The sequence below is a fragment of the Hyperolius riggenbachi genome, chromosome 5 (genome assembly GCF_040937935.1).
Source record: "Hyperolius riggenbachi isolate aHypRig1 chromosome 5, aHypRig1.pri, whole genome shotgun sequence".
Classification (NCBI taxonomy): Eukaryota; Metazoa; Chordata; class Amphibia; order Anura; family Hyperoliidae; genus Hyperolius; species Hyperolius riggenbachi.
Genome location: NC_090650.1, coordinates 273,566,645 through 273,593,911, shown reverse-complemented (window position 1 = coordinate 273,593,911; position 27,267 = coordinate 273,566,645). Strand labels below are relative to the sequence as shown.

The window sequence follows — 27,267 nt, the reverse complement described above, 5'->3', positions numbered from 1 at the left end:
GACATGGAGCTATCTTTTTCATGAGGCTACCACCCACAGACCAATGGCCAGACCGAGAGAACCAGTCAGTCTCTGGAACAGTTTCTGAGATGTTATGTGGCAGATGTTCAGACTGACTGGATCAAATTCCTGCCATTTGCAGAATTTGCACACAACAACTTAAAGAGCTCCTCCTCAGGTTTTTCTCCATTCCAGGTGGTAACAGGAAGGTCACCTAAGTTCACCCCATTACCAGTGGCTGCCACCCCGTTTCCAGCCCTGGAAGATTGGCAGAGGTCCTTGAAGCAGACTTGGGGAATTGTAGAAAGAAATTTGAGGAGGGCTTTTCAGAGTCAGAAGAAACAGGCTGATAAAAGACGTTCCATAGAGTGGGAATTCCTTCCAGGTGACTTGGTCTGGGTGTCCACATGACATTTGGCTCTGAAGCAACTGTCTCCCAAGTTAGGTCCCAGATTTGTGGGTCAGTTTCCTGTGATCAGGAAAATCAATGATGTCACTTATGCCATTGATCTCCCTACCAGCATGCGAGGTGTGAGATCGTTCCATGTGTCCTTGCACAAACCGGCAGTGCACGTGGATTCCGCTCCCCCCCCCCCCCCCCCCCCCCGTGTTGATTGATGACCAACCTGAATATGAAATTGAGAAGATTCTAGACTCCTGGCTTGTGCAGAACTCCGTGCAGTATTTAGTGCATTGGAAAGGGTATGGCATTGAGGAGAGAACTTGGGTGCCAGAATGTCGCATGCACACAGAGGAGTTGAAAAGGGAGTTTCATAATTTGCATCCTGAGAAGCCAGGCAGGAGAAGTCCGGAGTCCACTACTCGGGGGGGGGGGGGGGGGGGAGGGGTACTGTGAGAGATCACGGAAAAGCCGCCGCGTGTGCTACTGAGGAGGCGGCTGATTCCACGTCCAGTGCGGCGGTTTGCACGCGGAAACGTGTGTCTGATAGCAGGGCAGAACGCGGAAAAGCCGCCGCATGCAACAACAGTAAGGCGGCTGGTTCCGTGTCCAGCGCGGCGGTTTGCACGTGGCAGCGTGTGGCTGGGTCTGTTAGTGCACACAGGCTTAGGAATACACATGCGCGCGCTGAGAGGCAGAATTCTTATACTAGGCAGGGAGAGTCAGCTGACCACGCTGATCAGCTGACTCCAGAGCAGGATACTATTGGTTGAGCAATTAGGGGTGGTGCTGGAGAGCACTACTCCATATATAGTTTCTGCTGGCCAGTTGCAAGTTGTCTGCCGTTGCGATCACTACGTGGAAGCACTCAGACCCTCGGGAAGTGAAACATGTCGGGTTTTTGGTGGGGGTAGTGATCTTATATGTACTTTAGACTTGCTAGGAAGACTTTGAGGTTTCTCATCTAGGAGTCCTCTCAACTATTTGTCACTACTATAGTCTCCTCAGCATTTCTATTCAGACATCATGTTCTTTTAACTTTAGTGTTAGTGCTCAAATTTTATGTGATTTGAATAAAAGTTAAATTTTAGTCCCAGTTGGGGATATTTTTGTGTATTCAGCACTCAGACCTAGTCAGATCCTTCAGTGTGTTTGAACCAGGTGGACCTGGGAATTCACACTTAGCCAGATTACTTGAACTATTATCATCTGTATTATATGTCAAGCTAATTCCAGGGTGTAGAGACCAAGGACCTCACACCCAGCTTAGGGAACTGTACTATCATTTGTGTTATACTCCAGACTAGTTCCAGGGTGCTGAGACCACGGACCTCGCACCCAGACTAGGGAACTGTATATTCATCTGTGTTATACTTCAGACTAGTTCCAGGGTGCTGAGACCACGGACCTCGCACCCAGACTAGGCATTGTTTGTTATCTGTTATGACTTATTGCTTTTCTGACTACACCTCTGTCTTCTGATTCGGTACCTCGCATATCTGATATTCCGTTGCCAGACCCTGCTTGCCTTGGATACCGAATCAGCCTTCTGTCTTTGTACTTTATCTGTCAGTGTGTTGCCGACCAGGCGAGCCCGACCTCGAGAGCATTCTCTCCTGTTAAGAGATAGTCTCCAGACCAGATAGTGACATCCACCTTCAGGTGTCACTCACTCTCTGGCCTTCCCTATCTTCAGCCTGACTCCACCCCTTGAGGAGTCTCAGGCTGCTGGAAGGTTCCTGTGCTCTCAGAGCAGTGTCTCCTTACTGTCTATTATCACCTGCTCAGCAGGTGCATTACTCAAAGTATTACTGTTACACCAAACACTCACATACCAATAGGTGTCCAGAGGTTAGCAATATATCTGTATTATCGGTGATTCTGCAGATCATCAATAATCAGGTCTATATCTGCATTCTTGGTGATACTGCAGATCACCAATAATCAGATTCTCTCTGCGTGCTGACACCAATCGTTACACATCCCCTAGGAACATCTGAGTACTGTGGTGTTTTCCAAACAAAGATTTTTAGTGAAGCAGTATTTAGTTGTATGAAATTAAATCAAATGTGAAAAACTGACTGTGCAAAAATGTGGGTACCCTTGTCATTTTGCTGATTAGTCCAGTCATGAGAAAATGTATGTAAGGTAGCCAATTGCAAGTTTTGCTAATCTTGAGCATGGGGTCCTCAACCCAACTCTACAAAGATCTAAAATATTTTTCTTTTGGGTTTGACAGAGCCCAATGTATGATCTGATTCACTGTATTTTCTGGACTATAATACTCACTTTTTCTCTCCCAAAAGTGGAGAGAAAAAGTCTTATAGTCCAAATGCAGGGAGTTCTTGACTTGTGAATGCATACCAATACAAAACTCCAATCCACTGCAATGTCGGGGACACCCTGTACTGTGCCCATGCAGAGGAGGAACAGGGGGACATAAAGGGCCATAGAGTAGAACACAAGGAGGACAGAGGCGGATACATGGGACGACACAGGAGGACACAAGGGGTACAGAGGACACGGAGACACAAGAGGTATAAAGGGGGCATAATCCACAAGATGCCCCTTCACCATGGATGCACCAGGTTTAGTATATATATTTCTTCCCCTGGGTTTTGTCCTCTAAACCTAGGTGAGCTTTATGGTCAGGAGCATCTTATAGTCCGAAAAATACGGTATACAGCTAAATCGCTCTTTTAAAAGAAACAAAACAAAACTGAGCCCTGCAGAGAGCTAATAAGACTCACATACTCCTGTACTAACAGATATAGGAGGATTGTAGCCACGCCCCAGCCTCCAAGATAACACACAGCTCTGAATTGGAGCAGATGCTGTCTTATAGTCATGAGGATGGAGAGGGGTGTGTCCCACCCTGGCAAAGCCTTTTCCCTCTGATATGTAATTAACCTATTTAAGTTGGTGGGTAGGGGTGAGGCATGGCCATGCCTCCTTTGCAGTCAGCTGAGACCGGTCCTGCTCTAAAGCTGAGCTGTATATGGTCATGTGGGTGGAAAGGTCATTATGGTTGCTTCTGTGGTCACCGGTGGTCATATGGGTGGGAATGTCACTCTGGTCATTTCTGCAGGTAACAGAAATAGCTCCCTGCAGCTTCATTTGCGTAAACGAGCACTGCAGAGAGGATTACATAGCTGTAGACTATACAGCCTAACCATTAGGGTCAGGACTAATACAGTAAGTTTTGAATCAGGATGATGCCATTTATTGGTTAACTTAAAAAATATAAGAGTAAGCTTTTGGTTATTCCGCCTTCATCAGACTGAATCCTGTATCTTGCTTTTACTGATGGCTAACACAACACAATACAATACTCTACTGCAGCATTTAGAGAGCGGAATGCTCACCTACCATGTCTGTTACCACTTTTAGTGAGGTGGGATTAAGTGTTATAGCCTGTACAGTTTTGTTTTAGTGACCATCAAAGAAAGTAAATGTGTAATTAATAAAAAGGTCCTGGATATGGCAGTTTTTTTGACAGAGTAGCCATTTTAAAGGGCTCCAAATATAGATAAAGCATTGTTGTGGTGTCCAGCCTGGCCTTATAACCACTATTGTGTGTTTTAATGTGGGTATTATCATTCTGCAGAGGTGACCCCATGCTATTAGTTGTATAATCAGGATGTTCAAATACAAACGTTACAAACACCAAATGCAAATGGTTAACATTTTTCTGATGTTTGCAGTATTGAAGTACTGTGTCCAGAAAGGAGAATAATGAATCTCTAGCTTGACACAAACCTGATTTGCATTCAGCACAGACAGAAAGTGTGTTCACAAGTGTTGAGTGCAGAGGAACTGTGAGGAAAGAACAAGAAAATGAATGGCTGTATGCAACAATTCTAAAACACAGAAAACATTCTGTACATCAATCTAGGAAGCCCATATGGCCTAAACTGCGACTCCAGTCAGTCTATAACAGAAACTTCCATGGCACCCATCTGCTGACCAGGAAGTTAAATCAGGGAAATAAAAAGAAAAAAAGAAAGAAATAGTGTGTGTGCAAACATGGACAAATTTGATGGTACCCTTAACTAAATAAAGAAGATAACACAACATTCTCTGCACAAACTTGAAACCAAAAAAACTAGCATTCATCATTGTTTATCTTGCATTAGAGGTTTAAATCAACAGAAAAATGTAAATAACACAAAAGAAAATAGCATGAATAAAAAGATGGTATCCTTATATTTTGCTGCACAGCCTTTAGAGGTAAGGGTCCATATGCAATTCACTTCTTCACCTGATTTTTGTCCTTGGAGATAATTTTTCATCTTTAATTTAACCACTTCGCATTCAGACCTTGTTTTCAACTTATTGACCAGAGCAATTTAGCTATGTCCCTATTTAATCAGAAATAACTTTATCCCTACTTATGACACAGAAATTAAACATATATTGTTTTTTTCAAGACAAACTAGGCTTTCATTGTATGGCATTTTTTCCCTCAAACAATTTTGTTTTCTATGAATTTTAATGTGAAAACAAAGAAAAACATGTATTTCTCAGTTTTACCAATTCCAGTTTAAAAATAAAAAGTGCTACTGTAGATAAAAAAAACACACATTTTGTTTGGCTATTCTTACCACTTATCACAAATTTTAGACTATGTTCCTGTCACAATTTATGGTGAAGATATTTGATTCTGAAATAATATTACAGAGTGTGTTTTTCACTATGAAATGAGAAAATACAAGTACAAGTAGTAAAAATCAATCTCATTAGCTCAGGAAACTTATATTCCCATTCACCAATTAGTCCTGCATCAGATAGTGCCAGAAATTTGCGCAGGAGCAAGCCCAATCCTGCACAGCACTGCTTCAATACAGGTCAGTGGATCTACTGACCTGTGGTTTAGATGAAGTCCCAGCGGACGTATATCTACTAACCTGTGGACGAAGTGGTTAAATTAACTTTTTAGCACTTTGCAATGGAAAAGGTAGCAAAAAGTAGGTAAAAAGGTGCAGCCAAAACTATTTTGAGTATTTGTTTGCTTGCTGGTTAGTTAAAAGGCATTATATTTATAAGTTGTGAAAATATCACCTAGGAGAAAACTCAGGTGAAAAAGTGAATTGCATATGGCCCAATCTCTGCAAAAAAGGCAATTCATAAAGCTCTTAACACTCCTGCACCTGTCGTCAGGTAGTTTAGGCCCACTATTCCGGGGCAAACTTCCCTAGCTGTATTACAGTGCCTACTACAGATTGTGCATTCAGTTCTATTAATAAATATTAAACACAATTCAAATCAGAACTGATAGAAAAAAAAACACTTCAGTATAGTCCAAATGTTTGGTTTTGAGCCATTCTCTGATTATTTGGCCATGTGTTGTGGGTCCATGATCCTGGAGGAGTAGTGTTTCCAAAACCTGTCCTCAGTCCTGTTTTGTGGAAAAGCACAGAGGTGGGAAATCGGCACTGCTGATTTCTGATAGCAAAGTGACAGTCATTGTACAGCTAGTCTCTTTCACCTGGTCCTGTGAGGTACTGTGAAGTCCTGCACCATGGGGATCCACTATATGTTCCTCTTGTAAGGCACTGCATGACTTTGTAATTAATCTTTTAAAAATGTGATTTTCGACAGAGACTGGGGGAACAAGGAAAGGAGTAGGCAATGAACAGAGGTATGTGAATCCATCCAGTATGAGCATACCTCTGCGCTTACTTCTAGGTAGGTTTGACTTGGGTTGGGTAACTTGTAAGTGCTTGTGGCTACCCAGACTGGACTTTACCATAATTACCTGTAAAGACAACATCAAATGCAAAACACCAAGAATACAAGGAGAGAACTGGCAGTTGTAGAGAAACCTAGCAATCCCACAGGTAGTTGGAGCATCAGTGAAACTCAGCAACAGGGTGACGCAGTGTATTCAGGAGTGCAAAGATTTGCACATTAGTGAGACTAAAGTCTTGTGCAAATACTAGATCATTCTCTAACGACTCTACCCTCGAAACCATTTATCATTGTCTGGCCTACAAATCTGTCCACAAAACCTGCCCAACCTACATTACATCTAAAGCTGGCCATACACTAGGCCGAATTATGTAGCTAGCGATAGGCTAGCTACATGATAAAAAAAAATTTTTAGGGCGAAAAAAAAACCCAGCCGCGGGAATCAGAACGCCCAGCAGGATACCCGAACTGACATGTGACATGATGAGATAGACATGTGTATGTACAGTGCCTAGCACACATAACTATGCTGTGTTCCTTTTTTTCTTTCTCTGCCTGAAAGAATTAAATATCAGGTATGCAAGTGGCTGACTCAGTCCTGACTCAGACAGGAAATGACTACAGTGTGACCCTCACTGATAAGAAATTCCAACTATAAAACACTTTCCTAGCAGAAAATGGCTTCTGAGAGCAAGAAAGAGGTAAAAAAAGGGGAATTTCTTATCAGTGAAGGTCACACTGTAGTCACTTCCTGTCTGAGTCAGGACTGAGTCAGCCACTTGCATACCTAATATTTAACTCAGGCAGAGAAAGAAAAAAAAGGAACACAGCATAGTTATTTGTGTGCTAGGCACTATACATGCACATGTCTACCTCATCATGTCACATGTAAGTTCGGGTATCCTTTAACCTCCTTGGTGGTAACCCCGAGCTGAGCTCGAGGTAAGCCACCGCGGAGGATATCTCAGCCCCTGGTGGGGCGATTTCCATTCTGTAAAGTGTTGTACGCGCAGCTAGCATTTTGCTAGCCGCGCGTACAGCTTCGGCCGCACGCAGCGGCGGAAGAGGGTCCCCCGCCCGCCAGACAGAGCCCTCCGCAGCCCGGACCAATCACTCCCGGGCAGCGCAAAGGGCTGGATCGGATGCGTCTGACGTCAAGACGTCAGCTGATGTCCATGACGTCATTCCGATCGTAGCCATGGCGACAGGAGAAGCCAAACAGGAGATCGCATTCTATACGCAATCTCCTGTTTGCTGTTGTTGCCGGCGGCGATCGGACTAGAGGGACATATGCGCCCTCTAGTGGTGTTTCATGTAGCTACCACTACATGAAACAAAAAAAAAATTACAAAAAAAGTGCAATGCAGCCTCCTTGGCGGGAAAAATGAACTGCCAAGGAGGTTAAGCTTGCTGCTTTAGCAGCGCGGCTTAATGAATCAAGCCCCTTGTCATAAAATGCCTTTTAAACTATCAGCAAGCAAGAAAATACTTTACCCAATTTTGATAATACTTTTTCACCAACTTTTTTGGCACTTTTTCAATTGTAAACTGCTTAAAAGCTATTTTGCAGAGAATATGAAAATGAACTCTTAGGAGAAAATGCAGGAGAAAAAGTGAATTGCATATGTGCCCAGGTGTTGCTCCTGCTAACGTTACCACCCTCCCTCCCCCTGAAAAGCAAACCAACAATATTCAACAGCAATTCACCTTGCCTGCAGTAAAGATGCTGCCATCTGTGAGCAATTTAAGAATGTAAATCAGGGTAAGGAACTATTTTACAATGGGCAAATATTGACTAGATAATTTCTAAAGTAATATTGTAAAAATAAGCAATCTTAAGTTATGTTCAGTGACATATCACTTTAAACGTATCATTCTGAAGTTTATTATCTGAGCTGTTACTGCAGCCCCAAAAGTGCAGATACAACTTTTTATATTCCAGGTATTATGATATTTCCCCTCTGCCCACGCTGGTGTGGCCATATCCAAGAGCGTTGCTAGGGTCCTTAGAGATCCGGGGCACTTTTGGGCACTACAGCCAAATAATGGGTGTATCCATGCACCAGAATGTGGGTGTGGTCATGGGTGGAGCCAAATTTACACAAACTTAAGGCTACATACACACTTGAGATAAAAGTCTTTGGAAAAGGCAAGATCACAGACCAATTTTACCCCATTCCATGTTGTATGAGAGCCATACTCTACACAGTCTATTCTATTAAGCTGAACTCCCCATCAGATAAAAATCTTTGCAAGATCCTGCACACAAAGATGTTGTACACATTCAACAGATCAGTATCTGCAAAAGAGCAGTTCCTGAAAAAGATCCGTTCTTGAAAAATGCATTCATAGTCTATGATATCTGCAGATCCTCATACACACCTTGTTTAATGGACAATCATCTGCAGATCAGATCCACCAGGGTGGATCTTCAGATGATTGTCAGATATGCAGATGAATGTCTGTTAAACAAGGTGTGTATGAGGATCTGCAGATATAATAGACTATGAATGCATTTTTCAAGAACGGATCTTTTTCAGGAACTTATCTTTTGCAGATACTGATCTGATGAATGTATACAGCATCTTTGTGTCCAGCAACTTGCAAAGATTTTTATCTGATGGGGAGTTCAGCTCAATAGAATAGACTGTGTCGAGTATGGCTCTCATACTACATGGAATGGGGTAAAATTGGTCTGTGATCTTGCCTTTTCCAAAGGCTTTTATCTCAAGTGTGTATGTAGCTTAACAGCGGTCTAAAGGCTCATACACACATCAGACTATAGTCTTTGGAAAATAAAAAATATCAGACCAATCTTACCACCCTTCATGTAGTATGAGAGCCATACCTTCACAGTCTTTTCTATGGAGCTGGAATCCCCATCAGAAAAAAATCGTTGCAAGATGCTGCACAGACACAAAAGTTCAGTATCTGCAAAAGATCTGTTCCTGCCAAAGATCTGTTCCTGCAAATTGCATTCATAGTCTATGAGGCATTCATAGCCTATGAGATCTGCAAATCATCATACACACCTTGTTTAACTGACATTAATCTGCAGATCAGACAATCATCTGCAGATCTGAAAATCCATCCTGGTGGATCTGATCTGCAGATGAATGTCTGTTAAACAAGGTGTGTATGATCTGCAGATCTCATAGACTATGAATGCATTTGCAGGAACGGATCTTTTGCAGGAACTGATCTTTTGTAGATACTGATCTTTTGAATGTCTACATCATGTGAGGAAACGCGGAAAAGCCGCCGTCTCTCGAGGTGAGGCGGCTGTTTCCGCGTCCAGCATGGCGTCACAACGCGGAAAAAACGCCGCATGCCGCATGGGCAGTGCGGCGGAATCCGCATTGGTAACGGCGGAATCCACATCAGAGGCGACCCCCGCATTAGATACATTGCAAAACAGTACTGGTGTGGCTGGGACTGATAGTCCACCAAGATTCAGACTTACACGCGCGCGAGCACAGAGGCAGAGTTTAAATAGCAGTTAGAAGGGTGTCGGCTGACCAGCTGGGTCAGCTGACAAATTCCACTGCTCCCATTGGACCAGCAATTAGGGAGGTCCTGGAAAGGTCCTAGAGTATATATACTGCTGGTTGTTCACTTGCTCCTTGTCTGGCGTTGCGTTCACATATGTGGGAGCACCCAGATCCGTAGTTAGATCCGTTAGTGTGCCGGGACCAGCTGGAGCTGTAATCCTACACTAAGCTAGATTCTGTTGATAGCTAAAGTACTAGTTTGATTGTGATTATCTGTTATGACTTTTGCCTGCCTTGACTATCCTCCTGAACTCTGATCTTGCACCTCGATATTTCTGATACTCTGTTGCCGAACCCCGGCTCGTTCCTTGACTCTGCTTCTGCCTCCTGATTTTGTACCCCGATATTTCTGATACCCCGTTGCTGAACCCTGCCTGTACTTTGACTCTGCCTTTGCCTCCTGATCCTGTACTTTATCTGTCCGTGTGTGTACGACCTGGCTTGTCCGACCTCGAGAACCGACCTTACCGTTAGAGGCGGTTCCTCGCTCTGTTAGCGATCCTTCCTCCTGAGGGTCACTTTCAGATATCCCTTCCTACTGTCAGTCTGACTCCTCCCGTCTTGGAGAGCTCAGGTCTGCGGAAGGAATCTGTGCAGTACTCCTTACTGCATTGAGGCCTTGTCCTCTTAGTGTTATAGTTACACCAAACACTACACTCTACTCGGGTGATCAGAGGTTAGTTTGTATATCGGATTATCGGTGAGACTGCAGTTCACTTATAATCTGGTATATATCTGTATTTCCGGTGATACTGCAGATCACCGGTAATCAGATACTCTCTGCGCCCACCGATCGTTACAGAACGCCAGACCAAAAGAATCAAAATGGACGCAAACACTGGTCGTCTGGGTATGCTTGCCACTTCGGTGGATAACCTCCATCAAGCACTGGGCCAGCACAAAGCTTTGATTGATGCCCTTTCAGGCTCTGTGCAAACCCTCCAGACGTCAGTTGATTCAGTGCGATCCCCTCCTAGTGATGACATACGTATGCCTGTACCTGATAAATTTTCCGGCCACAAGTCTGACTTCCGGAATTTCAAGAGTAGAGTGTTGTCATACTTTGAGTTAAGACCCCGATCCTCGGGGACTGAGACCCAACGGGTCATTTTCATTAAAACACTGTTAACTGGTGATTCCCAGTCCTGGGCATACAACCTGTCCCCCACTAATTTAGCTCTGACCTCAGTCGAGGAATTTTTTAAGGCTATGGCCGTAATATACGACGACCCTGACCTTGCGGCAACTTCAGAGCGGAAGCTCAAACTTTTGCGGCAAGGCAGAGGGTCGGTCGAGGATTACGCAGCAGAATTTCGTAGGTGGTCTGTTACCGCCAGATTCGACAATTTTGCTCTGATGGATTATTTTCTATCTGGGTTGTCGGAGGAGGTCTCTGATTTGATGCTAACCTTACCCGAGCCCGCAACAGTCGATGAGGCCATATCATCGGCCATCAGAGTCGATCGTCGACTACGCCATCAGAGGCAGACTAGGGGCAGTCACCGGGTCAGGGTGACTTCGTATGTGGCACCTTCTGGTACGCCCGCAGTAACGGCATCTCCACCGGTGTCACCCTCTCCAGCCTCACCACCACCCGAACCCATGCAAATTGGTCGATCAAGATTGACCCAGGTGGAACGTAGGCGGAGAATAACAGAACAACTGTGCCTGTATTGTGCAGAAGCAGGGCACAGGGTGCGAAACTGCCCTAACAAGTTGGGAAACGGGTCTGCCTAGGAGTAGTGGGGGGTGACACCCTAGGCACTTCATTCTCACCCCAAAAAGAGAAGAAGTTACTTCTCCCCTGTACTATTACGTGGGATGATAAGTCTGTGGACACTGAAGCTTTTATTGACTCTGGCTCAGCGGCCAATTTTATGAACCTTGAATTTGCTCGGGAGTTGGGTATTCCTCTCACTCCAGTAAGTCCCCCCATTCAGGTCACGGCAGTAGACAATTCCCCGCTGCAACGGGATCGTCCCCTGTCTCAGACTCCGCAGGTGAGGGTCACGATAGGGGTATTGCATGGGGAACAGCTACAGTTTTTCGTTTTGAACATGTCAACCTCCACTATTATCTTAGGCATGCCTTGGTTACAGGCCCACTCTCCACAAATCGACTGGGCCACGGGTCAGGTAACCAGATGGTCTGATCGTTGTCACCAACAGTGTCTAGGAAAGGTGACATTGGGTCAGACCAAGGTGTACGTGGAGGGTGTTCCCGAGGTGTATTCCGATTTTTCTGATGTCTTTTGTCCCAAGTCTGCTGATCAATTACCTCCTCATCGCCCGTTCGATTGCCCCATTGATCTCCGTGCTGGTTGTATGCCCCCTAGGGGTCACCTGTATAACTTGTCCGGTCCCGAGAAGTTGGCCATGCAGGAGTACATTCGTGACAACCTGGCCAAGGGGTTTATTCGGCCCTCTCGGTCACCTGCTGGGGCCGGTTTCTTTTTCGTTAAGAAAAAAGACGGGGGTCTTCGACCTTGTATCGACTACCGAGGTCTCAATAAAATCACGGTGAAGAATCGCTATCCGTTACCATTGATAGACGACTTATTCACGCAGGTCACTACTGCAAAGATCTTTTCTAAGTTAGATCTGAGGGGGGCATACAACCTAATCCGCATTAGAAGGGGCGATGAATGGAAGACGGCCTTTAACACACCCGACGGGCATTACGAATACTTAGTGATGCCCTTCGGGTTGTGCAATGCGCCCGCCGTCTTCCAGGAACTAATCAATGAGGTATTCCGGGAGGTATTGGGTAAATTCGTACTGGTATACCTCGATGATATATTAATTTATTCCAATTACCTCCCCGAACACAGGGTCCATGTGAAATTTGTCCTAAACAAATTAAGACAGAATAGACTCTACGCCAAGTTAGAAAAGTGTATTTTTGAGGTGACAGCCGTCACGTTTCTGGGGTATGTGATTTCTACCTCAGGTCTGTCAATGGACCCTGCTAAAGTCACAGCTGTCCTAGAATGGCCGCAACCTGTGGGCCTGAAAGCCCTCCAGAGATTCCTGGGTTTTGCAAATTATTATAGGAGGTTTATAAAAGGGTACTCCACGATCATTGCACCCCTTACCAGTCTCACAAAAAAGGGGGCAGATACTACCCACTGGTCTCCGGAGGCTCAGAATGCATTTTCTAGTCTGAAAAAATTGTTTTGTTCCGCACCAATCCTGAGACATGTCGACACCGCTTATCCGTTCATTGTTGAGGTCGATGCCTCGGAGGTCGGGGTAGGGGCTGTGCTGTCTCAGCGATCAGGGTTACAGGGAAGACTACACCCCTGTGCGTACTTTTCCCGTAGGTTCTCTCCGGCGGAGAGAAACTACGATATAGGCAACAGAGAGCTCCTGGCCATTAAATTGGCATTTGAGGAGTGGCGCCACTGGTTGGAGGGGGCAGAGCACACGATCACTGTTTACACCGACCACAAGAACTTGGAGTACATCGAGGGGGCTAAGAGGCTTAGTCCCCGTCAGGCCCGGTGGTCCTTGTTTTTTACGAGATTCAGGTTTATAATCACATACACTCCAGGTAGCAAAAACATCAAGGCAGATGCCCTCTCCAGGTGTTTCGAACCTGAGACAGCACAGCCTCCCACTCCTGAATCCATCATTCCGCAGAAACTGGTGTTAGCCGCCACGGAGTCTTGGGAAGAGTGGACAGAGATCTTGGGTCCCTTTCAGCAGGAGGTTCCTGAAGGGAAACCCGAAGGGGTCTTGTTCATACCATTACCATTCCGGTTACAGGTTCTGCAACTCTTTCACGCCCATAAGAATGCTGGTCATCCTGGAGCTGCCAGAACGCAGGATCTGATTGCCAGGTGTGCTTGGTGGCCTTCCTTGGCAACAGATTGCAAGGAGTATGTTAGGGAGTGTGCGGTGTGCGCCCAGAGTAAGCCCTCCCGGCTGGCACCTGTAGGAAGGTTGCAGCCTTTGCTCACCCCGAGTGAGCCATGGACCCACTTGTCCATGGATTTTGTGGGGGAATTGCCCAGGTCTGAAGGCATGTCGGTCATTTGGGTGGTAGTCGATCGGTTTAGCAAAATGGCCCATTTTGTGCCCCTGAAAGGACTCCCCTCGGCTCAAGAACTGGCTGAATTGTTTATCATTCACATCTTCCGGCTGCATGGCATTCCGGAAGACATCGTGTCTGATAGGGGAGTCCAGTTTGTGTCTGGATTCTGGAGGGCATTTTGCCACCAAATGGGCATGAAATTGTCTTTCTCGTCAGGCTACCACCCACAGACCAATGGGCAGACAGAACGCATTAACCAATCCCTGGAGCAATTTCTGAGATGCTACGTTGCTGAGGCGCAGAGTGACTGGGTGAAATTTTTGCCCTTCGCGGAATTCGCTCAAAATAATTTAAAGAATTCCTCGTCTGTGTTTTCCCTATTTCAGATTGTAACAGGGAGGTCACCCAAATTTTCCCCTTTTCCAGTTGTCTCGTCTCCATTTCCAGCACTGGAAGATTGGCAGAGATCACTCAGGGACAATTGGGGAATTGTTAAGGGGAATTTACAGAAGGCGTTCCAGAGTCAGAAGGGTCAAGCAGATAAGAGACGGTCCGTGGAATGGAAGTTTCGGCCAGGGGATCTAGTCTGGGTGTCCACACGTCACTTGACCCTGAAGCAGCCATCTGCCAAACTGGGTCCCAGGTTTGTGGGCCCATTTTCCGTGACCAAGAAGATTAATAATGTTACTTATTCCATTGACCTTCCCACCAGCATGCGGGGGGTGAGGTCCTTCCACGTGTCCCTTCTTAAACCAGCAGTCCAGGTGGGTCCTACTCCTCCTCCTCCCGTGTTGGTGGATGCCCAACCCGAGTACGAAGTGGAGAAGATCATAGATTCACGTACTGTACAGAACTCGGTACAGTACCTCGTACATTGGAAGGGGTACGGGATTGAGGAGAGGCAATGGGTACCTAGGAACCGCATGCATGCGGACGAGTTAGTGAAGGAATTTCATGCTGTACATCCCGAGAAGCCTGGTGGGAGTTGTCCGGAGTCCACTCCTCGGGAGGGGGGTACTGTGAGGAAACGCGGAAAAGCCGCCGTCTCTCGAGGTGAGGCGGCTGTTTCCGCGTCCAGCATGGCGTCACAACGCGGAAAAAACGCCGCATGGGCAGTGCGGCGGAATCCGCATTGGTAACGGCGGAATCCACATCAGAGGCGACCCCCGCATTAGATACATTGCAAAACAGTACTGGTGTGGCTGGGACTGATAGTCCACCAAGATTCAGACTTACACGCGCGCGAGCACAGAGGCAGAGTTTAAATAGCAATTAGAAGGGTGTCGGCTGACCAGCTGGGTCAGCTGACAAATTCCACTGCTCCCATTGGACCAGCAATTAGGGAGGTCCTGGAAAGGTCCTAGAGTATATATACTGCTGGTTGTTCACTTGCTCCTTGTCTGGCGTTGCGTTCACATATGTGGGAGCACCCAGATCCGTAGTTAGATCCGTTAGTGTGCCGGGACCAGCTGGAGCTGTAATCCTACACTAAGCTAGATTCTGTTGATAGCTAAAGTACTAGTTTGATTGTGATTATCTGTTATGACTTTTGCCTGCCTTGACTATCCTCCTGAACTCTGATCTTGCACCTCGATATTTCTGATACTCTGTTGCCGAACCCCGGCTCGTTCCTTGACTCTGCTTCTGCCTCCTGATTTTGTACCCCGATATTTCTGATACCCCGTTGCTGAACCCTGCCTGTACTTTGACTCTGCCTTTGCCTCCTGATCCTGTACTTTATCTGTCCGTGTGTGTACGACCTGGCTTGTCCGACCTCGAGAACCGACCTTACCGTTAGAGGCGGTTCCTCGCTCTGTTAGCGATCCTTCCTCCTGAGGGTCACTTTCAGATATCCCTTCCTACTGTCAGTCTGACTCCTCCCGTCTTGGAGAGCTCAGGTCTGCGGAAGGAATCTGTGCAGTACTCCTTACTGCATTGAGGCCTTGTCCTCTTAGTGTTACAGTTACACCAAACACTACACTCTACTCGGGTGATCAGAGGTTAGTTTGTATATCGGATTATCGGTGAGACTGCAGTTCACTTATAATCTGGTATATATCTGTATTTCCGGTGATACTGCAGATCACCGGTAATCAGATACTCTCTGCGCCCACCGATCGTTACACATCATCTTTGTGTGCAGCATCTTGCAAAGATTTCTGTCTGATGGGGAGTTCAGCTCCATAGAATAGACTGTGTAGGTATGGCTCTCATACTACATGGAAGGGGATAAAATTGGTCTGTGAGCTTTCATTTTCCAAAGACTATGGTCTGATGTGTGCATGAGCCTTTAGTCTACCTGACCAGCAAAATGTTAGATGAAGTGAAGCCCCCCCTTCTCCATTAATACAAACAAAAAACAAAACAAAAAAACACAAAAAATGCAGCATCTCACATTAACAGTGTCACTTATCCTCCTTAGCGGTAATCCCCAGTCAGGCTCAAGATGGAAATCCGCATGTCAGAGCAGTAATCCTGTGCCTGAGTGAGGCCCAGTGCCCACCAAAAACCTCTAGCAGATCTGCAAAATGCTAGAGGTTTTTGAAGCAGATTTCAGAGCGATTCTAGGCATGTTTAGAGAGATTTTCTAAACATGCCTAGCGTTTTTTGGAGTGTTTTTGTGTAGCAGATTTCATATATTGTTACAGTAAAGCTGTTACTGAACAGCTACTGTAACAAAAACGCCTGGAAACCGGCTCCGATCTAGCGTTTTTTTCAGAGCAGTTTGAGCTTTTCCTATACTTTACATTGAGGCAGAAACGCATCTGCAAACCGCAAAATGCTGCAGGATCCACTTTTGCGGTTTGTTAAACACCTCAAACTGCTGGGGTGCACCATCCCATTGAGATACAGTAGCCAAGCGTTTTCACAAGCGGCAGCGTTTTTGAAAACGCTACCAAAAACGCTTGGTGTGCGCCAGGCCTGAGTTATGTGCAGGAGCTGATGCAGATCTCTCTGTGATATGTTTTTGTTTTCAGGTCTAAAAGCTTGTGAAAAAAAATGCACAGCTTAGACCCTAAATCTGGAAATAATTATAACGCCAGAGAGGTTAAACATAACTAGGTAGTTACCTAGCTGGCCAGATGCCAGGTTGTCTGGCAGTCCCCCAATAGCATTCCCTGACCTTCTAGTGGACCCTCTCCCATGGCCTATAGGCCTCCCATTGAGGCACCACAACTCCCAGCATGCCCTCATAGAAGACCCACCTCTCCCTGCATAGAGGCTCCACAGCACTAGGGAGGGTATGCTGGGAGCTGTGGAGCCTCTATGGCGATATCCTGGGAGCTTTGGTGTATCAGTGGGGGGCATTCTGGGTGCTGTGGTGCCTCTATGTGGGCATGCTAGATGCTTTGGTTCCTTTATGGGGGCGTGCTGTGGTGCCTCTAAGGGGCATGCTGGGTACCGTGTTGCCATGCTGGGTACTGTTGTTCCTCTATGGCATGCTGGGTGCTGTTCTGCCAGGATGGGTGCTGTGGTGCCATGCTGGGTTCTGGCATTTCTGAGCGCTTTGTGATTTGAAAAGCTCTTGCTAATGTAATGCAATGGGTGTGATCTCACCCCATAGCATTGCATTAGCCAGAGCTTTACAAACCACTAGCGCTTTGAAAAGGCTTCTAGAGGGTTGGAGCCCTCAGAGAGCTTGCTCAGTTTGCTTCCTTTATTCACATGACACCATAGTGATTACAGTATTATTATTATGGGAACGAGTGAGATCATTGTACATGGTATGGATTTAGGCAATTACTGTACATGCGCACAAGTGGACTCTCCTCTTCCAATACTTCCTTTGTCAACCAGCCTGAGATGTCCTAGCATGTAATTGACAGTGGTAATGGGGAGCTCTGTGGGGGAAAAAAAGATTTAGGAAAGTCATATTTTTGGCAGAAAAACCGCGTCCTCTGATTGAAACTCATTATCTACAACCCATTAAAGGTAACCCGGGGTGAGAGTGACATTTCCTTGTAAACAATGCTAGTTGCCTGGCAGCCCTGTTGATCTTCTGGCACATGCAGTGTCTGAGTCAAAACCCTGGAACAAGCATATGGCTTATCCAGTAAAACCTGAGTCTGCTGAGTACCTGATTTGCATATGCTTTTTCAGGGTCTATGGCTAAAATGTATTAGACACTGGATCAGTAAGACTGCCAGGGAACTGGTATTGTTTAAAAGGAAATAAATATGGCAGCCTCCATATCACTCTCACCTTGGGTTTTCTTTAAAGACAAGTAAACTACTAGAATATAAGTACACCATTTAGACTGGAGATCCAATGTGATTTTTGCAAAAATAATTTTGCACTTTTCTGGCAATCAGATGATTGCCCCCATTTGTAAAACTAACCATCAGCTTAAAGGGGAACTGAAGAGAGAGGTATATGGAGGCTGCCATGTTTATTTCCTTTTAAGCAATACCAGTTGCCTGGCAGCCCTGCTGATCCTCTACCTTTAATACTATTAGCCATAGCCCCTGAACAAGCATGCAGCAGATCAGGTGTTTCAGACATAAAGCCGCATCTACACGGGTAGATGCAGCCGTGATGCTCCTTATCAATTGAGCCGCTGATGCGGCTCGATTGATAAGATCCGACAGGACGGATCTCCGCACCGCCGATTCCCTGCTCGCCCCCCGCGAAAGGACAATGGCAGGGAATCGAGCAGAAGGTAAGCGGCGCCGGCGGGGACGAGTGGGCACGAGCGGGGAATCGAATGCGGCGCACGCGCGGCGAGCGGGGACGCGGCGGGCACGCGGAAGAGGCGATCCGGCTTATAATCGAGCCGCCGGATCGCTGCAACATCTGATAGTGTAGACGGGGCTTTAAAGTAAGATCTGACAAGACTAGCTGCATGCTTGTTTCTGATGTTATTCAGATACTACTGCAGAGAAATAGTCCAGCAGGGTTGCCAGGCAACTGGTATTGATTAAAAGGAAATAAATATGGCAGCCTCCATATACCTCTTACTTCAGTTACCCTTTAAGTGCTTCAATCACTTTTGATTTTCAGTTATTGGTAGTAAAATCAAAATATATATAAGTCAATGTTTGTTTACAGGTCACCAAATCTTATTCTCTATCTTGAAAGTGAAAAGTTATTACCATTAATAAGGGACAGGACAAATGATTTCAAATACCATGTTCAACACTTTGTATACTCCTGCCACTTTTAAATGTGGTGATCAGGGGCTACAATACAAGTGGGAGGGCTGGAACCCACTAAGAATCGCTGCAGCGCTTTAAAATCACTGCAGCGCTGTGTGCAGTAATTCCTAGTGCGATTGCACACGCAATTCCTGGTGCCTAGAAATGCTATACAGTAAACTGTGAACTGTACAGTGCTTCCAATTAGCGATGTGCAGGGTTTTTTTTTTCGTTAAACTTTATTATACTTACCAGGTGCCGGATGTCCGCCTTCCCTCTGTAACCCCGCCCCAAAAGAAAGAAGATATAGGTGCTTCTATAGGACCAATCAGAGAAACGCCTGTGACCTCTTCTGCTAGGGTACCCAACATTCACGTTCATTGGAAAAGCGCTTTTAGGAATTGCCAGTGATTGTAGGCAATCCCAAAATGCTGCCGAAAACGCCCTAGTGTCGTTCGGAAGCCATGGGCTTCCGCACATCGTGGCAAAATGGGGTGGACACCCCCCCCCGGCCGTCAGCGCCCCCCCTGGCCATCCCCGTTGCCTATAATGTAATACAGCAGCCAGCGTCAGACCTCCGATCAGCCGGCGACCAGTGAGTGTGGGCGCTAGGAGCTCTCAGACACCACACTGATATGCGGAAGTGACATCACTTCCGTATATGCAGCTTGGTGTCCACGGGGGTACCATGCACCTGCTTTCACTGGTCGCCCGCTAATTCTAAGGGTCTGACGCTGGGAGGACTGAGGGTGAGTGGGATCCTTGTCACTAAACTAGGAGGCACCTGTCACTACCTAAACTAGGGGGGACACCTGTCACTACCTAAACTAGGGGGGACACCTGTCACTACCTAAACTAGGGGGGGCACCTGTCACTACCTAAACTGGGGGGCACCTGTTACTACCTAACCTGGGGGGTTCACCTGTCACAACCTAAACTGGGGGGGGGGGGGGGTCTCTGGCACTAAACATGTGGGGTCCTTGTCACTACCAAAAACTGGGGGCACCTGGAGGCGCTCACAATCTAATCCCTACCATAGTCCTAGTATAATGTCCCACCATTATTATTATTATTAATTGTATTTATAAAGCGCCAACATATTACGCAGCACTGGACAATAAATATATACAATGATACAAGGATGACAGACATACGGTTATACACATAGAACAAAGTTATACATGCAAATTGTACAAAATACATGATCATGCAATATGGGCTGGTTAGGTAGGCCCAGTAATACAAGTACAGGCTGTCATAGGACAGGAGCACATGATCCTGTAGATTACACTAGGGAGTGGAGGACCCTGCCAGAGGCTTACAATCTAAGTTCATGTAAATTTGGCCCCACCCATGACCACACCCACATTCTGGTCCATGGCCATGCCCGTTTTTGGTGCGCCGTACAACTTCCTACCCATTTTTCAGCTCCCCCAAACCCTCCCCCCCCTGGAAAATTTTCTGTGGACATCCATGAAGCTGGCTTGTATGTTAGGTTCAGGCCCCGTTCACATCATCAAACATGGATGGCCATGTGATCGGAATGCAACGCGTACATACGCACGCCATTTGCATTTGTATGCGTTGCTGATCCCATTCACTGAAAGTGGTCAGCGACGCGTTTTGTTAAAAAATGCATGCAGCATGCATTTGCGGACCGCACTGGTCCAGAACGCATGCAGTGTGAACATTAGACAGTGCAGTCTATGCACTTTCTGATGTCGTGCATGTCTGCCTCCTGCACATGTTGCCAAAATCCGGACGGCAACGCGTGGAGTGTGAACGGGGCCTTAGTGATGCTCAAAGAAATGGAGATTAGCAGATTGCCTCCCCCATTTATAAAGAAGACCCTTATTTGAATGGTGTAGATATATAAAAGGAAGAACCGAGAGCCCAATATAGTGTAGTAAGTCAAGGCAATTGGTATAATGAAAAGGAGTAAGATATATACTCACAAACCAGGGTTACCTCCAGGCAACCACTGTATAAGCAGGTGAGGAGATTAGCCTGTCCCCACTCAGAATTAAGAAGTCGCTCTCTGTAGACGTGAGAAGAAAGGGGTGTCCCCCTCCACCAAGGGTGGATATATACTATATTGTAAACTGAACAGAGGCGCCAAAAGGATAAAAACAATATTTAAAATTGCTTAGGAGGCAGTGGTGGACTTACCTCCCTCAAGCAGACACAAAAAAATTGTGTAGTTAAACAACAGTAAATTTATTGGTACACTCCAGGATATTTTACAACGCGTTTCGCAGGTCTATACCCACTTCATTAGGCAATGGAGGTAGGAGTACACAGCAGAATGTCAGAATTACACCTGGCGCCTTTGTGAATTCTGACATTCTGCTGTGTACTCCTACCTCCATTGCCTGATAAAGCGGGTATAGACCTGCGAAACGCATTGTAAAAAATCCTGGAGTGTACCAATAAATTTACTGTTGTTTAACTACACAGTTTTTTTGTGTCTGCTTGAGGGGGGTAAGCCCACCACTGCCTCCTAAGCAATTTTAAATATTGTTTTTATCCTTTTGGCGCCTCTGTTCACTTATTTGAATGGTGAATGCCAACTGAAAAAAGAGTGGCATACAGCCCTTTATAACTATGGCTGGAGGACCATGAGCATACGCATACTCGCCATGTTGTAAGCTGTTGGTATAATGATCAGTGGAAGTATTATTAGATAGTTATGGTATCAGGGATTTTCAAGAAGATAAATATCAAATTGTCCAAAAACTAATTCATAGGTTATTCCCTGTGGAATGACCTATGAATTAGTTATCCAAAAAATGATAAAACTGTGTTAAAACAATAAAATAAAGGTTGTGGTGGCTTATCTCAATGAAGACAAATTCATCTAGAATCTGAATTTTATTTGCACTGACAAGGCGTTGGTCTCTGCCCACTTCCACGAAACGTGTTGCTCATCAATTAAATTGATACATTTCTTATTTTCAAATGTTACAAGGAAGAAAAACTAAAGCTGGCCACTAACGGTCCAATTTCTAGCGAAAAATCGTCCGAGCGATCAGAAATTCTGATCGGATTGGTTGTAAATAATCTCCATTGGTGGACACAATCGATTATGAACGAGTGAAAAAAATGTCGCCCGAATGCATTTTCGTCGAATGAAAATTTGGATTTTCTTGGTGGTCGTGATAGATAGGAAGCAAAGATTGGTTAGTTGATGGTGTAGTGAACGATTTTTCGTCCGATCAGAATTTCTGATCGCTCGAACGATTTTTCGCTAGAAATTGAACAGTTAGTGGCCACCTTAATGATGACTGAAAGGACCAGTGTGGTTTGATTCAGAATTCTTTGATATGCAATATCAAATAATATATTATGCTCCCTTGCATGATTGAGTTTGACACCCTTGATCTGGGGCATACCAACACCACACAAGTGTGGTTGCATATTTTGCAACCTATCAAAATTTGCATCCTATAGGTTAGTGTTAGGCAGTGTGGATGAGAGATTAGTGTAAAGGTGGCCACACACCATACAATTTTTAAATATCTGTTCAATTTAAGAATTGCAATCAATTTTTCTGACTGATTGTAACATTTCAAAAATATGAACAATGTACCACATATGTTCAATTTTTCCCCAATTATGATAAAAATGATTGGAAACTCTGACAAAATTGCTAGGGTGTATATATTAATAAATTGACAATCTAACACACACTATACAATCTTTATCTCTCCCGTAGCCGTTCGCAGTCCTGCGCAAACCGCTCCAGCCCACGTGGCGGTGATTGACAGCAGGCGCAGTACAGGCCGACCTGGAGGTCGCCCCGACGTCATCGCCAGGGACTGGGACGGAGCTGCGGCAAACGGCTGCGGGGATAGCCGCGGCAAGGGAAGTGCTGGGAGCTTGGGGCTGGAGGAAGCCCCCGCTAAGTAGCACTTATTTTCTTTAATACTGCCTGATGACTCCTTTAACCAGTTCGGCCTATCTGGACGAGCTTCCTCGTCCAGATAGGCACTGCTGCCGCCGCCGCATGGTGCGTGCGATCGGGCGCGCTCCCGCCACCTGCCACTAGCCCCCCGATCAGTGAATGGGAATAGAATTCCCATTCACCGATCTAACTTCCCCGCAGAAAAACCGACGCTTTCTATCCAGAGAGCGCTGTATTTCTGCCCCCAGGAAACTTCTCCTCTGCTTTTTAGTTCCTGGATGCGAGATCGTTCGCATCCAAGACTTTTTTTTACTAGTAAACTGCACCCACATACATTTTTAATTAAACAATTATATTATTTTACATTAGAAATTAGCAGTTTCCCTCCCACACCAAAAATTATCCACATACATTTTTTATTAAAAAAAAAATAAAAAAAAATACAATAAACAAAAACAACATAAATAGTTATCCAAGGGTCTGAACTTTTTAAATATGCATGTCAAGAGAGTATGTTATTATATTATTTAAAATTATAAGCTTATAGTGATGGACGCAAATTGAAAAAATGCACCTTTATTTCTAAATAAAATATCGGCACCAAAAATTGTGAGAGGGACATCATTTAAACGGTGTAATAACCGGGACAGATGGGCAAATAAAATACATGAGTTTTAATTACAGTAGCGTATATTAATTTCAAACTATAATGGTCAAAAATTGAGAAATAATGAATTTTTTTCATTTCTTTCTTAAGCTTCCTGTTAAAATGGATTTAGAAAAAAATAATTCTTAGCAAAATGTACTACCCAAAGAAAGCCTAATTAGTGGCGGGAAAAACAAGATATAGATCAATTAATTGTGATAAGTAGCAATAAAGTTATTGGCGAATGAATGGGAGGTGAACGTTGCTCGGATGCATGAGATTTTCGGCACTGCGGTGCTGAACCGGTTAAAGCAGAGAAGATGTTAGTGTTATGGTGCCCATACACGATACCATAAAAACGTTTGATTTTCCCGTTTATTCGATCTAAATGATCGAATTGAATGAAAGTTGAAAATATTTTTTTTTTCGATCAAGAAATTCGAACGATTATCCCGTTTTTTCGGGAAAAATTATCGGACATGCTGGAAAAATCTTTATATTCAATCTAACAGAATAATCGAACTAAATTATCTAATTGAAAAATTGTACCATGTATGGCCACCATTAGTTATACTACATAAAATTGGCAAGATTGGCTGAAAAAAATGTACCATGTATGGCCACCATTTAGACAGAGGATGGGGGGGGGGGGGGTAATTTTAGGCTCTGGATAAAGTAGGTTAGGCATTGGATGGTTGGAGGGTAGTTTTAGGCAGGGGATAAAGTAGGTTAGGCATGGGATGGGTGGATGGTAGTTTTAGGCTCAGGATAGGGTAGGTTAGCGTTAGGCAGAAAGGTTCCTGTGTGGTGGATGAATGGTAAAAATTGCTAATTCTGACGGAGTTGCAAATATTTTCATTTCCAATGGCATTTTATGCAACCTGTCAGAATTTGCACCCCATAGGAAAACAATGGTAGAGGTTACAAATTCTGACAAAGTTGCATTTATTTTCATCACAATGGAATTATCTAATAATACTATTATACTGGAGATGTGGGGAATCTTATTTCTTGAACTATACATGAATTACAGCTACCCTTTTTATGGTCTCTCTCCTATATCAGACATCAGAGCCCAGGAAAGCAGCGCCTTCCCCACCAGCACCTGAACGTATATAACCCACGTCTTGCTGCCTTGCGTCCTCTGTTTAGTGATCTGCTGTACACTCTACACATTATACCGCTGCACACACGGCTTCCCCTCTTTCTACACCGCTACTACACTTATCTACCGCTACTTCTCTCTTTACATGAATCTGTATCGATCCCATCTAATAACACATACTAAACGCTATACGAACTCACTTCAACCCCCCCGCCGGGCCCCGCCTCCCCATTCCACCAATCACGGACCAGCTGGCTGACGGTTGCGTAACTTGTACGTCACTAGTCTCACACGTTGTAGATTACCTCTTTCCCAGTGCCCAACTCGTCGGAACTACGTATCCCGTCGGGCAGTGCGGGCTCTGCGTCATTGCGTCACACAGGAATTGCACGAGCGCAGTTGCAGGCAGGCGGGCAGCGGGCAAGGAGTGGAGGCCTGTGTCAGCGTTAGAGGCAACTCAACAGCCGAGCTTCGTCCACGCCACAGCTTGTGTGCCCTGGTTCTGTAGACCCGGGCAAAGACCTCTGCGCAGGGCGCGTTGTCGTCACTGCTGAACCGAGTGACGGCTGAGCCTCGGGCCGAAGTGACCCGAGGAGAAGTCGGCCGGATGGCGGCAGCCGGAGGTGGAGGAGGCGGTGGCGGAGGATTGGGAAGGGGAGGCAAGATCCGGAGTCGGAGATACCACCTTAGTGCCGGGAGGGCCCCGTACACCAGGCACCGCCAGCAGAATCAGGTGTGTGTCTGTTCCAGCTATTATGTATGTGTGCTGGAGAGAGAGCTGCCGGACACGTGACTCCTGTTATGTGCTGTGCGATGCATTGCTAACGTGGGGCTGTTACACCGGCCACTCTCTTACCGGCTGGAGATGATCAGTCAGTCTGAGCGCTGAACTTTAACCAGAAATTCAGCCTAGGCCACTCCTCCTGCCTACCGCTGTTCAAAACTTAAATTACTTCCCTCCAGTATCCTGGGTAGGTTGAGGTTCTGGCCGGGATTATAATTTCCTTTCCGCAATAGGGACTGTGCTGTGTCTGTTATGCTGTCCATTTGCCATGCAATCTGAAGGTACCATCAGTCTCTGAGCTCGCCATATATGTTTAGTATAATGATTTAACCAGTACTTTGCATAGGGCTAATCAAAATCTGGTTAATCCTGTGCAAAGATCTGGAGTGTATGGACACTTATAGATTTACAGCAGATTCGACCATCAGATAAATTTGTGTCAAATGCCTGTCAAGTTTAATCTGACAGGAATCTATCTGATGTGTGCCACACACTAGGAATAGATTTCCAATAGATTTCAGAATTGAAAATCGATCTAAATGCATTTCACCAGCGTTTGGGCCCTGTAATGCTAGGCATACACGGCTTGACCGCAGGCTTATCAATCGAGCCGCTGATGGCTCGATTGATAATATCGGACAGGTCCGATGACCTGCTGGACAGATTAACCCCTGCTCAATCCTCGCGGGTGGGGAATCGAGCGGCTGATAAGGGAAACCAGCGGGGATCGAAATGTGCGGACGAGCGGTGACGCGCCGGCATCGAGTCGATGGCTCGATACCGGCGCATAAACGTGCTGTGTATGCCCGGCATAGTGCTGGGAATACACTGGTCGATTTTGCCGCTCTATTCTCCCTCTTGATTGTTTTGCTGCTCTATTCTGCATTCATTTCCCTTATCTTTCGCTTGTTTTTCTTTTTCCATTCACTTCAGTGAATCGAGTGGCTAAACGATCAGGCGGGAGATCGGACATGTCGGAAATTATCTATTGAGCCATCTTAATGGATCAAAATCGAGCTGTGAAGGGTTAAGTTTTGATCTGTGTAATCTGTCAGCCTTGGACAATTCAAGGGTTGATGGTTATCAATAGTTATTGTACCTCAATACTTATTATACCTGTAATCTAGTAGTAGGCACCGTTCTGTCTCCAAAATGGACATGACACCTGTGCTGATGTGGATCCAAATTCCCCTGTTGTAGCAGTGGGGGTTTGGATATAATGGTCTCAATTCATTAAGCTTATATACTGTCTTTAATAACTCTTCTAGAGTTGTTACCATGGTGGTAAGGCATGTAGTATTCATGAAACATTTTACCTCAGGCAAACCTAAAGTTAACTCTTCTGTCTTTAAGTTAACTCTTCAATCTTTAAAATAACTCCAGAATTCTAAAGTTAAAGACAGGCCGTTAAATAACTGTAACTTGACTACAGAGGAGGTAACTTGACTACAGAGGAGGTAACTTGACTACAGAGGAGGTAATGTAAGGAATGAAGAGATAAGATAACTCTCTTACTGTGTGGAGGTAAGTTTTCTCTTGCCTTATTATCTCCAGCATGATCTTAGTGAATTGAGGCCAACTGTAGTTATTTTCCCTCGCAGTTAATTAACAGCCTGTCTTTAACTCTGGAGTTATTTTAAGGATTGGAGAGTTAACTTAAAGACAGAAGAGTTAATGTTAGGTTTGCCTGAGGTAAAATGTTTCCTGTATACTACTTGCCTTATCACCATGGTAACAACCAGGGCTGTGGAGTCGGACCAAAAACCCACCGACTCCGACTCCTCTTTGTTCAATGTGCACAACATTCTCAGTGGATTCCCTGCAGCTCTGTGGGGAGTGCATATGTATAGTACTACTGTGTTACAAAGTAAACCTGAGACAGATGAAATTAAAGTTTTATACATACCTGGGGCTTCCTCCAGCCCCCTTCAGGCTAATCCATCCCTCGCTGTCCTCCTCCGCCACCTGGATCTTCTGCTGAGTCCAGGTACTTGAGCCAGTCTGGTGTAGTGCGCA

The 27,267-nt window shown here is 45.4% G+C and overlaps 1 protein-coding gene and 1 long non-coding RNA gene across 7 annotated transcripts in view; one reads left to right on the top strand and one right to left on the bottom strand.

Moving 5' to 3' along the window:
• Positions 1-25,263, bottom strand: part of LOC137518731 (uncharacterized) — a 51,933-nt gene extending 26,670 nt beyond the window's left edge. For 2 of the 4 annotated variants that reach the window (XR_011020879.1, XR_011020881.1), the window contains exons 1-3: positions 24,773-25,263; positions 17,428-17,519; positions 4,160-4,216 (exon numbers count right to left, since the gene is read on the bottom strand). This is a non-coding gene — a long non-coding RNA (uncharacterized lncRNA). Of the gene's footprint in view, positions 1-4,159; positions 4,217-17,427; positions 17,520-24,667; positions 24,745-24,772 lie in introns of those variants that run through there. The other 2 variants (XR_011020880.1, XR_011020882.1) reach the window with 2 other exon arrangements.
• NUP153 (nucleoporin 153) overlaps positions 24,833-27,267 on the top strand; it is a 179,938-nt gene continuing 177,503 nt past the window's right edge. For all 3 annotated transcript variants that reach the window (XM_068236949.1, XM_068236948.1, XM_068236950.1), the window contains exon 1: positions 24,833-25,200. In XM_068236949.1, the coding sequence (XP_068093050.1) occupies positions 25,075-25,200 (126 nt within the window). In that variant the 5' untranslated portion in view covers positions 24,833-25,074. The remainder of the gene's footprint in view (positions 25,201-27,267) is intronic.